The sequence below is a fragment of the Canis aureus genome, chromosome 20 (genome assembly GCF_053574225.1).
Source record: "Canis aureus isolate CA01 chromosome 20, VMU_Caureus_v.1.0, whole genome shotgun sequence".
In the NCBI taxonomy this organism is placed as follows: Eukaryota; Metazoa; Chordata; class Mammalia; order Carnivora; family Canidae; genus Canis; species Canis aureus.
Window position 1 is genome coordinate 54,120,422 of NC_135630.1, and position 14,863 is coordinate 54,135,284.

Consider the following 14,863-nt stretch of genomic DNA (forward strand, 5'->3'; position numbering starts at 1 on the left):
GTCACTCACTCGTTCTTCCACCTCGTTAACCCTCGTCGTTAGGACTTCTAGTTTGGATTGCATCTCATTCAATTGGTTTTTAATTTCTGCCTGATTAGCTCTAAATTCTGCAGTCATGAAGTCTCTTGAGTCCTTTATACTTTTTTCTAGAGCCACCAGTAGCTGTATAATAGTGCTTCTGAATTGGCTTTCTGACATTGAATTGTAATCCAGATTTTGTAACTCTGTGGGAGAGAGGACTGTTTCTGATTCTTTCTTTTGAGGTGAGGTTTTCCTTCTAGTCATTTTGCTCAGTGCAGAGTGGCCAAAAGCAAGTTGTATTGGGAAAAAGAGAAAAAGAGAGGAGAGAAAGAAGGAAAGAAAAGAGAAAGAGAAAAAAAAAAGGGAAGAAAAAGAAAAAAAACGAAAAAGAAAAAAAAAAAAAAGAAGAAAAAGAGAAAGAAAAAGAAAGGAGAAAAAAGGGGGTGGGGGAAGGAAACAAATCAAAAAGCAAAACAAAACAAAAACAAAAACAAAAACAAAAACAAACAAACAAAAAAAGAATCACCGGGGAGTATCTTCTGATTCTGTGTACTTTAAGTCCCTTGGCTTCTCCTGGAAGTTGTCAGTCTAGCTGGTGTTCTGGGGGAGGGGCCTGTTGTGCTGATTCTCAGGTGTTAGCAGTTGGGGGAGCTGCTGTGCCCCTGCCTGGCGCAGGGCTCGGTGGGGGTTGTTTACCCCGTGAGGCCGCAGGAGGAACAGCCCCAGTGGCGGGGCAGCTCTGGAAACCTGGATTCAGCTCCGGCAGGAACTCCGTCTGCAGGGCCTGGAGGCTCCGGGGCGGGGCGCTGATCTCAGCTCGGGGCAGGAGCGTCCTCGCTGTCCTGGGCCCTCCCGGCCTCTGCCTGTCCCGGGGGAGGCGGGATCCTGGGCTGTGTCCCGGCGCCCTGTGCTCCGGGGCCTGCGCTGGTGGATTCGCGCTCCCGGGCCGCAGCCCCCTCCGCGGAGCCGCCGCCCGACCCCTCCGAGCTGCTCCTGGAACCGCGCAGCCCCCTCCGCACGGAGCCTCTTCCTCTGCCCGAGCCCCTCCGAGCTGCTCCCGGGGCCGCGCAGCCCCCTCCGCGGAGCCGCCCCCGAGCCCCTTCAGCTGCTCCGGGTCCCGCCGGGTCCCGCCGTGCGCGCTGCAGCCCTTAGGGAGCTCGGCGCACTCTCCTGGGCGCGCAGTTGCTGTTACTGTCCCGGGGAGCCCGAGGGCATCCCCGCCCTCCTGGGACCTGCTCCAACTCCCAACGAGCCCCTTTCCCCCGGGAAGGTCGGTGCAGCTCCTGCGTCTCCGGGACGGGGCTCTCCTGTCCTGGGGACACTCGCCCCGGCCTCAGCCCGGCTCCTCGCGGGGCCCCTCCCCCTTGGAGGCCTTTGTTCCTTTATTTCTTTTTCCCCGTCTTCCTACCTTGATAGATGCGCGAACTCTTCTCACTGTAGCATTCCAGCTGGTCTCTCTTTGAATCTCAGGCCGAATTCATAGATTTTCAGGATAATTTGAAGGTTTTCTAGGTAGTTTGGTGGAGACAGGTGATTTGGAGACCCTACTCCTCCGCCATCTTGCTCCTCCCCCCGTCTTCAGAATCTGGTTTTGGAATTAAGGTGATGCTGGCCTCATAGAACGAATTTGGAAGTACTCCATCTCTTTCTATCTTTCCAAACAGCTTTAGGATAATAGGTATGGTTTCTTCTTTAAACGTTTGATAGGATTCCCCTGGGAAGCCATCTGGCCCTGGACTTTTGTGTCTTGGGAGGTTTTTGATGACTGCTTTAATTTCCTCCCTGGTTATTGGCCTGTTCAGGTTTTCTATTTCTTCCTGTTCCAGTTTTGGTAGTTTGTGGCTTTCCAGGAATGTGTCCATTTCTTCTAGATTGTCTAATTTATTGGCGTATAGCTGTTCATAATATGTTTTTAAAATAGTTTGTATTTCCTTGGTGTTGGTAGTGATCTCTCCTTTCTCATTCAGGATTTTATTAATTTGAGTCTTCTCTCTCTTCTTTTTAATAAGGCTGGATAATGGTTTATCTATCTTATTAATTCTTTCAAAGAACCAACTCCTGGTTCTATTGATCTGTTCCACAGTTCTTCTGGTCTCAATTTTGTTGAGTTCTGCTCGAATCTTTATTAACTCTCTTCTTCTCCTGGGTGTAGGATCCATCTGCTGTTTTTTCTCTAGCTCCTTTATGTGTAAGGTTAGCTTTTGTATTTGAGTTATTTCCAGTTTTTGAATGGATGCTTGTATTGCGATGTATTTCCCCCTTAGGACTGCTTTTGCTGCATCCCAAAGATTTTGAACGGTTGTATCTTCATTCTCATTAGTTTCCATGAATCTTTTTAATTCTTCCTTAATTTCCTGGTTGACCCTTTCATCTTTTAGCAGGATGGTCCTTAACCTCCACGTGTTTGAAGTCCTTCCAAACTTCTTGTTGTGATTTAATTCTAATTTCAAGGCATTATGGTCTGAGAATATGCAGGGGACGATCCCAATCTTTTGGTATCGGTTCAGACCCGATTTGTGACCCAGTATGTGGTCTATTCTGGAGAAAGTTCCATGTGCACTTGAGAAGAATGTGTATTCAGTTGAGTTTGGATGTAAAGTTCTGTAGATATCTGTGAAATCCATCTGGTCCAGTGTATCATTTAAAGCTCTCATTTCTTTGGAGATGTTGTGCTTAGAAGACCTATCGAGTATAGAAAGCACTAGATTGAAGTCACCAAGTATAAGTGTATTATTATCTAAGTATTTCTTCACTTTGGTTAATAATTGATTGATATATTTGGCAGCTCCCACATTCGGGGCATATATATTGAGGATTGTTAAGTCCTCTTGTTGAATAGATCCTTTAAGTATGATATAGTGTCCCTCTTCATAGAGATATTCTTCTTTATTGTTTCTTACCTATAACCTCACTGAAAGAAATTTATTGGTTTATCATCCATCCCTGCCTTCTTTCTCATTATAAAAAGTGCTTCCACCTCAGCAATCTTCTTCCTTCCTTTCTTTCTTTCTTTCTTTCTTCTTCTTTCTTTCTTTCTTTCTTTCTTTTTTCTTCTTTTTAATAAAAAATCTATTTTTATTTTTTAGAGAGAGATAGAGGAGGGATGGAGAGACTGAGGGTGAGAATCTTAAGCAGGCTAGATGTCTAACACAGAGCCCAATGTGAGGCTTGATCTCAGGATCCTAAGATCATGACTTGAGCTGAAATCAAGTCAGAGACTTAACTGACTGAGCTACCCAGGGGCTCCATGGCAATCTTCTTTCAATATAATTTAATAGCTTGGGATATCCACTACAGGGTGTTCTGCAACCGTTCCTCTTCTGAGTCCCCTCTTCCATTCCATAACCTCATAGGAGGGGGAGCAGTAAGGAACATGGAACCATGCAAGTGACAGTGGTGGCAACAACAGCCATTGCTGTTTCCTGAAAGCACATCTACTTCATTCAAGGCACTAATCACTCCTGCTTCTGCTACCTTGAGGAGAGAAAGAAAAATGAAGGAGGAAAGAGAAGAAAACAAACTCATAAAAACCTGGGGAAAGATAAGCGAACTCCACCCATTCTAAGAATATTATATCCCTTTATTTTATTTTATAAACTAAATAAAATAAATGATAAGTAATATAATAACTAAAGTTATCTATTTAAAACTGTTTATTTTAATTTTAAGTCTGGAGAGCAAAAAGCCTCTAAATTCTTTTTTTTTTTATTAACTTATTTATTCATTCTAGAGAGAGAAAGGGGGTGAGGCGGGGCAGAGAAAGAGAATCTTTCAAGCAGACTCCTTATTGAGCGACAACATGGCTTTCCATCCCACTACCCATGAGATCATGACCTGAGCAAAACCAGGAGTCAGGTGTTAACCAACTGGCACTCAGGCACTCCGGTGCCCCTATAAGCCTCTGAATTCTTAAAAGAAACAAATCTAAAGAGCAAGTGCAATGCTCTGCACACACTGGGTGCTCAATTAGTTATGTCATTCTGATAAGGAAAGGAGATTATTGGGGATCCATGGGTGGCGCAGTGGTTTAGCGCCTGTCTTTGGCCCAGGGTGCGATCCTGGAGACCCGGGATGGAATCCCACATCAGGCTCCCGGTGCATGGAGCCTGCTTCTCCCTCTGCCTATGTCTCTGTCTCTCTGTCTCTCATGAATAAATAAATAAAATCTTAAAAAAAAAAAAAGGAAAGGAAATTATCTGTTTTTATGTCTGTCTGTCCGTCAGGAGGCTATGATGATAACTCTTTTTACTCCTATTCCTAACATCTTTTACATGCTTCTAATGTCAAAAAAAGGAAGGGCAACACTTGAATTTTTTTATGCTGAGAATCGAAAGGAAGGGCAATGAAGCATGTGACTATTTTTTTGGATGAACGATAGCTTAATAAAGTAAGAAAACATATGTGGGAGAAGGTATACATTTTCCTAAAATTAAAAAGGTATATTTTAACTAAAAATATTATTGATACTTCCTGAAAGCATTTATTATTACACACACACACACACATGATAGTGAGACATCTTATTCTTCATAATAAAACTTTTTAGACTTAATTACCATCTAATATGCACCCATTGAAACAAATGATCCTGATTAAAAATCAACATGTACCCATTTGAACTGAATTCTTCTACTTTACAAAGTAGGTAATGTAATTCTTGAAAAGAAATTAACCATTGGAAATAACTGATAGCCTTGCACATTTTGTTAACATCTTCCAATATTTTAACAGAAATTCAATTTCTTTGACTCTAAGTGAGAGATTGTAATTAATTCATTCTTCCCATAGGGGTACAGAAATGTATAGAACCTGGGCTGACTTTCACAGCTAGGTGATTTTAGCTGACAGACTAAGATTTCCTTATTGCTGGCTTTAAAAATATGAATACTTTAGGGGTTTCTATGTAATCTCAATAGGCTATTATCTAATTCTTAACATATACTTTTTTAAACTAACGAACTTATTCAGTCCCAATATTTCTTTTTGGGGGATACATTTCAATATTTTTTTAAATCAGAAAAATAGAATGCCAAGAAAATATTAACCAGAAAAATTCAATTAAAAAATAATTATGGCAATGTCATGAACCAACAGAAAGCAAGGGATGTGCAATGGATATGAAAAAGAGCTACACTCAGTAGCAAAATTACAAGGTGATCCACTTTCCCTCTAGTTAGAATGTGCTATGTGCAAAAGTCCTAATATATTTTGTTTCACTAAATCATAGATTGATAAATGGATGTTTTTCCAAAATCTCATTTATTTAACAAAATATGGAGTATAGGGACACCTGAGTAGCCCAGTTGGTTAAGTGTTCAACTCTTGAGTTCAGCTCAAGAAGGTCTCAGGATTGAGCCCTGCATCGAGCCCTGTATTGGGCTCCTTGTGATCATGGGGCCTGCTTAAGATTGTGTCCCTCTCCATCTCCCTCTGTACCCTACCATTCACATGCTCTTTCTTTCTGAAAAAGAAAAAAAAGAAGATGAAGTTAAAATTTAAAAAGTAGATTATATATCAGGTTACATAAGCATGTTATAGTATGTTTTAGCATACTATACATGGAATTTAAAAAATTGAGAAGAACATGGATCTAGAGTACTGGCAGGAGATGTGGATTGCAATTTCACATGGGTGATTAGGATATAATCTTAACCGAGAAGCTAACATCTGAGCAACAACTTGAAGGAGGGGGAGATTAAATCATGTCAGTACCAGGGAAAGTTCTTCTGAATAAAATTTCTTTTTTTTTAAGATTTTATTTATTTATTCATGAGAGACACACACAGAGAGAGAAAGAGAGAGGCAGAGACACAGGCAGAGGGAGAAGCAGGCTCCATGCAGGGAGCCCGATGTGGGACTTGATCCCTAGTCTCCAGGATCACGCCCTGGGCCAAAGGCAGACACTAAACCGCTGAGCCATCCAGGGATCCCCTGAATAAAATTTCTAAGAAGTCCTGGCCACCAAGTTAATTTTATTGCAAGGAAGCCCACTAGAGCATTCATGAGGGTTAATAATGCAATTGTACTTGGCAATATCCCTGCAACAACTTTCTTCACCACACACACACACACACACACACACACACACACACAAAGAATGGAAAAGGAGAAGAAAGTGAAAGATGAGATCACAAGCTATAGTGTATACTCAGGCAAACAACCAAATATATGTTTTTTTGTTTGTTTTAAAAAAATTGGACAAGAAGTCTTAGAGTAGCCAATATTTTTCTACTGCACTTTGGTATTCTAAAATAGAATCCCTTTTATTTTGTCACATATGGAGTTGCAGCCTAAAAGCCTGCACAAATGGTCTCTGATCAATGTAAAACAAAGTGAGAGACTGGATCACTTCATGATTCTCATGTGGAATGTCCAAGAGAAAAGACTCTTCAAGAATCTGATGCACTAAAAACAAGAATTGGAAGCATATCCAGAAAATACAAATAGAACCTTATGGAAAAAAAAAAAGACATCAAATGAAAAAAGCTTTTAGAGATTGAAAATAAAAACGTATGTTCTAATATTCTGTAGGACTAGGGGCACCTGGGTGGCTCAGTTGGTTAATTGTCTGCTTCAGCTCAGGTAATGATCCCAGGGTCCTAGGATTGAGCCCCATGTCAGGTTCCCTGCCCAGTGGGAAATCTGCTTCTCCCTCTCCCTTTGCAGGTCCCCTTGTTTGTTCTCTCTTTCTCTCTCTCTCTCCCCCTCCCTTCCCCTGTCAAATAAATAAAATGTTTTAAAAAATAAAATAAAAAAAATAAAATAAAATTCAGTAACACTAAAAAGTAGGCAAAAAGTAACAATTCAAATGCAAACTGGAAAATAGAAATACACAAAACGAGGTGGTCTAATATCCAATATGTTTCACAAATAGACTGAAAAAAAGTGTGGAAAGACATATGTAATGTCAACAGTAAAGGCTTCCCTGAAGGCAGGAGTTGGCGGGTGGCTCAGCGATTTAGTTTCGCCTTCAGCCCAGGGCCTGATCCTGGAGACCTGGGATTGACCCATGTCGGGCTCCCTGCATGGGGCCTGCTTCTCCCTCTGCCTGTGTCTCTGCCTTTCTCTCTGTGTGTGTCTCTCATGAATAAATAAATAAAAATATTTTTAAAAATGAAGGCTTCCCTGATTATTCTGTCGATGAGAACAAAAGAACTGTTGACTTTAGAAAATTTTGTAAAGTTTTAGAACTCTAAAGATAACCAGAGGATTTTGAAAACTTGCGTAGAAGAAAAAAAAACTATCTATAAAAACAAAATCGTACTATCATTAGAATTTTCATCAGTGCCACTGAATGTTAGAAAGAAAAGATGTGATGATTTCCAAATTTTATACCCAGAAAAACTGTCATTCAAGGAAAGTAAAAGTAGAAAGATCTTCAAACATTCAAGGCCACAGAAAACTTTCCTCCAATGCATTTTTGTCATTGGGAAATATTTGAAGATAAATTACAGCAAAATGAAGGAACAAACCATCCAAAATGGATAAGAAACAATAAATGCAATATATGCAATTTGGCACATTTGTGAAGGTGAACATTAGGGTAAAAGCTCATAATAAGTAAAATGGCAAATCTTCCAGATAGGAGAAGGAAGATTATAGCCTCCAGGTAAAAGTTTGATAAAAAAAATAAGGTCTTCAGGAATGAAATTTCTGATTGAAAGCTCAGAAAAAATTGGAGATCTGAAAAAGTCAAATGGCAGATAAAAAGAAAATTATAAATGCTCAGGAAAACAAAGATGCAAGGAAAATATGTAAGAAAATCACGGTCCAAATATAAAGCAAGTGAAAATGAAGACTATTCATAATAAATGTGTTTCTCAATAAATATTTGAAAAATGAATAAATGCATACATTTTGACAATGGAAAGGTGCAGTGTGACAGACGAGATGAAACAAAAGGGAAACAGGGAAGAGGAGAAAGTAATTGTTTGAATATCCTCAATTTACAAAATATGGAGTCAAAACATTACTGTAAGAGAAAAAATATGAGTTTAAATCTATTGCTTAAGGAGCACCTGAGTGTTTCAGCTGGTTGAGCATCCAACTCTTGATCTCAGCTCAGATCTGATATTGGGATCATGAATTCAAGCCTCATGTTGGGCTCCATGCTGAGTGTTGAGCCTACTTTAAATAAATAAATATCAATCACTTAAATCACTATAGCAACCAGTGGAAAAACTAAAAATAGTAAAGCAATTCACTGGAATGAGAAGGGGGAGATATAAATATGGGATACTCTCATTTCATGTTAGGAAATCAACAGGTCTTGTCTGGCATAGAGATATGAGTATATTTTCAAAAAATTACGAGAGTCCTTTCCAGGAGAATTAAGCTCAATATCATTACGTTATGATACATGAAAGAAGCCAGACACAAACTGTCAAATATGTCATGGTTCCATTCATATGAAATGTCTAGAATAGGTAAATCCACAGAGAAAGAACATAGATCTGCAGTTGCCAGCGTTGGAGGTAAGAAGCAGCAGGAAACAACAGCTTACTGGCTGTGAGTGATGAAAATGTTTTGGAATTAAGTAGAGACAGGTTATGTACAACATTGTGAATGCACTAAATGCCGCTGGATTGTTTCCTTTAAAGTGGTTAATTTTATGTTATAAGAACTTAATCTCAAGAAAACATCATAACTACCAAAAAGAAAAAGAAAAAAAAAAAAAGAAAGAAAACAGTAGGGAGCACAGGGCTGTTATAAGGAAAGGAGCCAGAGACTACTTACTTTCTCCGTAAACTTATTTGTACTATAGGTTGTGCTGTCTTATTCATGTATTATTTTGATAAATACTTTTAAAACTTATTTTAAAATTAACACAAATTCATCCAGAATCAGAGGAAGAAAAGTTCTGTCTCTACAGAGAATAGAGGAAATGGACAGTAAAATGTTGTCCAGTTTATTATGTTGTAAATGGATGCAAATATGCTTGAAACATAATCTTTCTTTTTTTCTTTTTTACTTTCAGATGATATAAATGGATTTCAGCTATTTGTTTCAATTATATGCTTATAGAATTAAACGGATGCATATATATTTCAGATAAGTATGATAAACAATAAGAAATCTATAAACTGTGCATCAAATGTACTTCTTTAATTCACCATAATCCTACTGTAATCTGCACTCAAAGCTTTGTGTGTTAATTATGAAGGGATATGAATCTCTGCATTTCCTTTATCCTTGCCTTTTAGTAGTGACTTGGTAATATCTGCTAATGGGCTTTGTTGTCTGATGAACTGAATTACTGTGTTCTCTGAACAGGACTCTGATAAATCATCTAAGATATTTGAGAAATTAACCTCCATTTAAGCATTAGAATTGGGGACAAAAGCATGAAAAGATTACCTCTGATGGAAAAGAAAAATCAATGGTTTGTAGTTTTTCAAGAACACAAAGAAGGCCTAAGTTTTCCATTCATAATTATATTTGTATATAAAGCAAAAATGAAAGGCAATTTTCATGATAAAAAAGATATTCCCTGCTCCTCACTCTGTGAATATAGTTATTTCCTTTAAAAACAGAATTTTGCTATGAAAAATGTCATTATTTCAACCTTTGCAAGTTGTTGTTACTCATAGACACATTGAGGAATATCATTTTTTTTAACAAATAAATCTTGTCCTCATTTACAATGGTGAAGTCTTCTGAATATGCACATTTTGAAATTCTCAAGATTTGTAAGTGGAACTTAATGAAATGGAAATCTTGTTGGTAATTACACCCGGCTCAGCCAGAGAGTTCATGGTGCTGTCAGCCTGTTTGGTCATGGGTAGCTAAGCAACACAGCCAACTAGCACCTTGGTGGAAGATATTTTTAGCTTCATTGCACATTTTTTATTTATCTATTGGAGATTGATTTGTTTTGCAATTTATCTTGAAATTCCATATTTAAAATGAAAGTTATACCATTACGCCGAAGGAAATGCACAAATGGGAATTTTAAAAAGACATGATAATCTCCATAATTTGATGCATGAACAAGATAAATATTGTTGGAGAGCTAAACATTATACTTTGTTTTTGTTTTTCAAAGAAAGGGAAAATACTTTTGAAGCTTCGAAAGCAATTTCTTAATAAATAGGACTTGAGCTCTCTGTTCATGAGTAAAGACACTGAGACATCAAAAGTTAAATAACATAATTTGTTTCTGAACTCAAATTAATATCCCAGTGACAAGTTCATTGATTGCTTAATAAGTACTGTATGAATCAGACACTAGGATTATGTTCCTTTAGTAAACAGCATTTCAAGGGGAGACAAAAAAGGTAACAAGTTGTCAGAAACCCTAAATGTCAGAGTAGCAATGGGCTGAAAGCTTTTGGAGTAGTTAATTGCATTTCCAGACCCCTGTGTTCACTCCCGTGCTGCACCTGGAGGAGCGCTGGTGGCTGCGAAGCACATTTACTTTATCAGGTCACACTTGTCCATTTCTACCCACTAGGCCTGACCGAGTTTCTCTCCTTAAAGTAACCTGGAATTCACGCATGAACTGCATGACTTAGAGAGAGAAAACAAGTAATGGAACAAAGGTGATGGTGATGTCTAGAACTGGCAACTGGGGAAGGTTCAGATACCCGCTCAACACTTAATACCTACCTCCCCGAATCAGATGCTTGCTTCCCCTCTACCTTGTGTCTCCAAGGATATAATGGGTAGTATACTTTCTATCAGTCAGAATGTGGTGAAAGGTTGGGGACCAGTCTACAATCTCTAGCATGCATTTGGCGACTGAAACCTGGTCCCGCTCTGTCTCCATCCTTCCTAACTGGCCTCTATGCTCAACTACGGATAGTGATTCAGACCTTGGTCATATCTTCTCTGTCATCACTAGTACAGTTGAGGAAGCTACCAACTCTTAAGCATCAGCCCTATTTTCTTAAGAGGAATAATCAATCTTTCGATAGAATGATAGACAGTATTTCTATGAAAAAAAATGGAAATTGACCTTGGCTAACTGAATGCAAAGAACAGTTATATAAACGTACATCTCTCATGATTAAAAATCTACTGAACATTTTAAATTTTAAAATACTTCTAAAATACATTCCCTATTCATTTAAATATGATTATGGCTTGGTTAATAGAGTACAATTCTTTTAAGGGATCCCATTTATTAGGACTTCCTGTGTGATTCATTTGGAAATCTAGAATCATGATTCAGTTTCCCAGATTGTGTTCTTCATAATATTCAGTGTGTTTCTTGAATAAAATTTTCAAGGGTGGGGTGTAGCTGTCCATGTAAACTGCACAACTCCATGTCTCCTATGTGATTGATAGTGGGGGAAGAGTGACAGGTTCAAGGAAGTTTCCCATGCTTCTCCATTGATCATTTTCAGATATGAGCCAAGGTGGGTTTCAAACACTAGCAGCAATAGCTGGTGAAAGTGACCACATCAGGGACTCCAGCTTGGCGATGTCACCTCCCATAGAGATGCTCAAGCCTCAATCTAAACCGCAAGTGAGGGGACGTGGGAGAAGCCTCGGTGTACTGAAGGCAGTGATGTGAAGAGGGGATGACTATTTTTAGCTTAATTTACTCTTGTTTGTGTTCCTTTCCAGTGTTTGCTGATTAAAGTAGAACCTGACCCCTGCTATTGGGGGCAACAGAGGAAGGAAGTCACATAATACACTCCCTTTAGTTCTGGAGTGGAGATAAGATTAAACAATAGTAATGCTTTTCACTATTGATATAAAAATAAATGCAAAACATTACCAGGAATGCCACTAATTCAGAGCTTCCCAATCCCAATCCCAATAGAGACACCCGTTTCCTCGGACTCAGGAGACTTGCAAATGAAAGGGTCAGACTGGAGTGACGTAAGTATTGTATCTATAAAACGACTCATAGGTGGAGTAGCAGCTCCAGAACATCAGTTTATATGTAAGAAATGGTAACATTTCTTACATATAATGGTTAGACACTGAATGATTAGAAACTATGAAATTTTTTTCCCATTTTGATGTTTTATATTAATTGATAGTGGAAATAGGCTTCTAGATGTTGGCATGTATGAGATATAGCTATATCTACCTCATGTCTATATCTCATACATATATGGAATCTATCTCCTATATATACCCATATATATATGGAAATAGGCTTCCAGATGTTGACATGTATGAGATATATGTACGCATATATATATATCTTATATATATCAATACTGTACAAAAGGAAAAAGGTAATATGACTTTATGTATATATATATACACACACATATATATAAATATATATATAATATATATATTTATATATATATATTTTATATCTTATAAAAGATATAAGTATTAATATCAAGTATATGCAGGTTTTAGGCACATCTTACTATTCCATGCACGGTCCTTATTTTTATTACTGAGTTATTACTACTCTCTTTAAAAGAGTCTCTTTCCATAATTCATTTTTCAGGGTCAATTCCATTTTACTCATATTTATTATTTATTCTTTTCCCACGATAGATTTTTGGGCTTAAAGATCATATCATTTCACACCCTTTTGTATCTTCCATTCCCTGAATATTTGTTCTTGAAACATTGTCTTTTAAAAATCATTTTATTATTTTTAAAGTTGACATTTTTATTCAAAAAACAAAGTTCAAATAATCTAATCATTTTAAATACAGCTTCTGTCTACCTTAAAGTGATACCGATACTTCTGAAGTTTTAGGTCATTTTCTTTCCCTTCACTTTGGACTGGTACAAATGTTTAAATAGCTGATCTTACAAAAAATAAAATAAAGAGGCTGCTTTGACAGGAACCTCTTTTATTTCGTTTCCTTTTTTTTTTTTCACTTTCCTTTTTTACTTAGCCTGATATTCCTCATTAAGATGATCATGCAGTTTTTCCCCAATCCCAATACCCCTACTTGCAGCATGTTGTTTTCCTCGTTCTCTGTTTTTGCCCAATTTTAATTACTCTTTTTAATATTCATGATATTATCCGTCAATAATGCTAACTACGAGAGATATAATTTCTGATGAAAGTCTGATTTAATTTGAAATATATTTTTATTGTTTTTGTTTTATAATCGATTCTATCAAATTATTTGTACCCATACATTTTGTTTCACGTTCTTAAAAACAAATAAATAATCTCATTTTTGGTGTACTTAGGCATTTACTAATAGGTAACATTATATGGGAATACTATTCTGTATTATATTACTTGTTGATTTGAACCAACACAGTGTAGGAGGAGATAAGGAATTTGCTGTCTGAATATAAAATTTGACAACATAATAAATACTACTGGACTTCCGTTTCCTCATGGGTAAATGGACATAATTATATAAACTCTTAAGAATGGTAAGACATAAATGAGGTTTTGTGTATGACATTCCTAACATACAGTTTGGTACTCCACTGATGCTCACCAGATAGTAACTATTTGGCCTGTCTCGAAATTTTTCATTATGTACTCATGGAAATGTTTTCAGGAGATAAAGCAAAGATATTTAAAATGTGCTACCAACCAACAGGCTGTTTCTTCTTTTCCTTTCTTTCTTTCTTTCTTTCTTTCTTTCTTTCTTTCTTCTTCTTCTTCTTCTTCTTCTTCTTCTTCTTCTTCTTCTTCTTCTTCTTCTTTCTTTCTTTCTTTTTTTATTTTCTAGGATATTTTGCAACTCAGTAAAATTATAAAGCTTAGAGTATAAAATAGATACAGAGTTTTTTCCTAAAGTGGATTAATTACACTTTGTTATTTTAAACTTTGTGATTATCTTCACAAAACCTTGATTTTGAAAAAACATGCGTGTGGTTTTTAGAAATTTCACTATTTCCTTCACTAAACGCGGGTGGCCTCAGCTTAAAGATTTATACAAGGAAGCAGGGGACATGATCCAGAATATATTTCAAGGAATTTAAATAGGGATATCCAATTAATTAACATCTGTATTCATTTATGCCTAGCTTTACATTGGATGGATTCTATAGTCTATATCCTGCCATGGCTCAGAGCACGAAACTCTCTCGAACTGGAAAGATGTATGTAAAATAATCAGTGCAAGAAAGATTGTTCACTTTACCTCCAAGAAAAACTTTTGGCTTCTTTACTTTAACATTAAACAACAGAGATGTACTTCATTGGCATGAATAACATGAGTAGGAGGATGAATCTGTAAATATTATAAAATGTTTTAGATTAGGGAAGTACCTTTGATACTTTTCAGCATTTTCATGTGATATGTATGATCTCATGAATGTAGACAAGGGAAAACAATTGAAATTAATAACTTTACTGCCTTTTTTCTTATTTGAGTAGTGCTGTAATGTGGCCACTGAATAAAAGCAACCACATTGAGGGAAATTTGGGCTTGGGGCTGTGTTTTTTAATATATGGAAATGTCGTAATTTAATAGTCCTCTAATACTAATTACTGCTTGTGATATTTTTCCTGAAGTCCCTTTAGACAGAACTAAATTGAACTGGATTACTTCTCCTTCACTCTTTTCTTACTCAGAAACCTCATTTAAACCTGAACACCAGGTATGAGATGAAGCTACTTTCACACTGATGCTCTATAATGAATATATTATCCCAGGAACCTTCTTGGCTTACCTTTTGCTGTTGAATAACACCACATTTTATTAAAGATCTGTGAAATGTTCCCTGAGATGTTACATAGCCTGTTCTCTTTAGACAGTAAGTTTTGCAAAATCATCTTGGCTTTGTATAGGTGATAACAGGAAACAAGAATAATGAGATAAAACCTCTTCTTTCAGGTTTTTTAATTGAGGAACAAATTATTTCATAGTTTCTCATTAGTTATTTCCATGGATTCTAATGACAAGGTGCCAACTTTCACACTTTAAACAGGTTAATTAATCAGGTA

At 37.2% G+C, this 14,863-nt stretch overlaps 1 protein-coding gene across 1 annotated transcript in view; it reads left to right on the top strand.

Annotated features, from left to right (window-relative positions):
• Nucleotides 1-14,863, top strand: part of LOC144291817 (uncharacterized) — an 80,728-nt gene that overhangs the window by 32,969 nt on the left and 32,896 nt on the right. Inside the window, exon 3 of the mRNA XM_077861615.1 lies at nt 11,792-11,850. Within this exon, the coding sequence (XP_077717741.1) occupies nt 11,792-11,850 (59 nt within the window). The remainder of the gene's footprint in view (nt 1-11,791; nt 11,851-14,863) is intronic.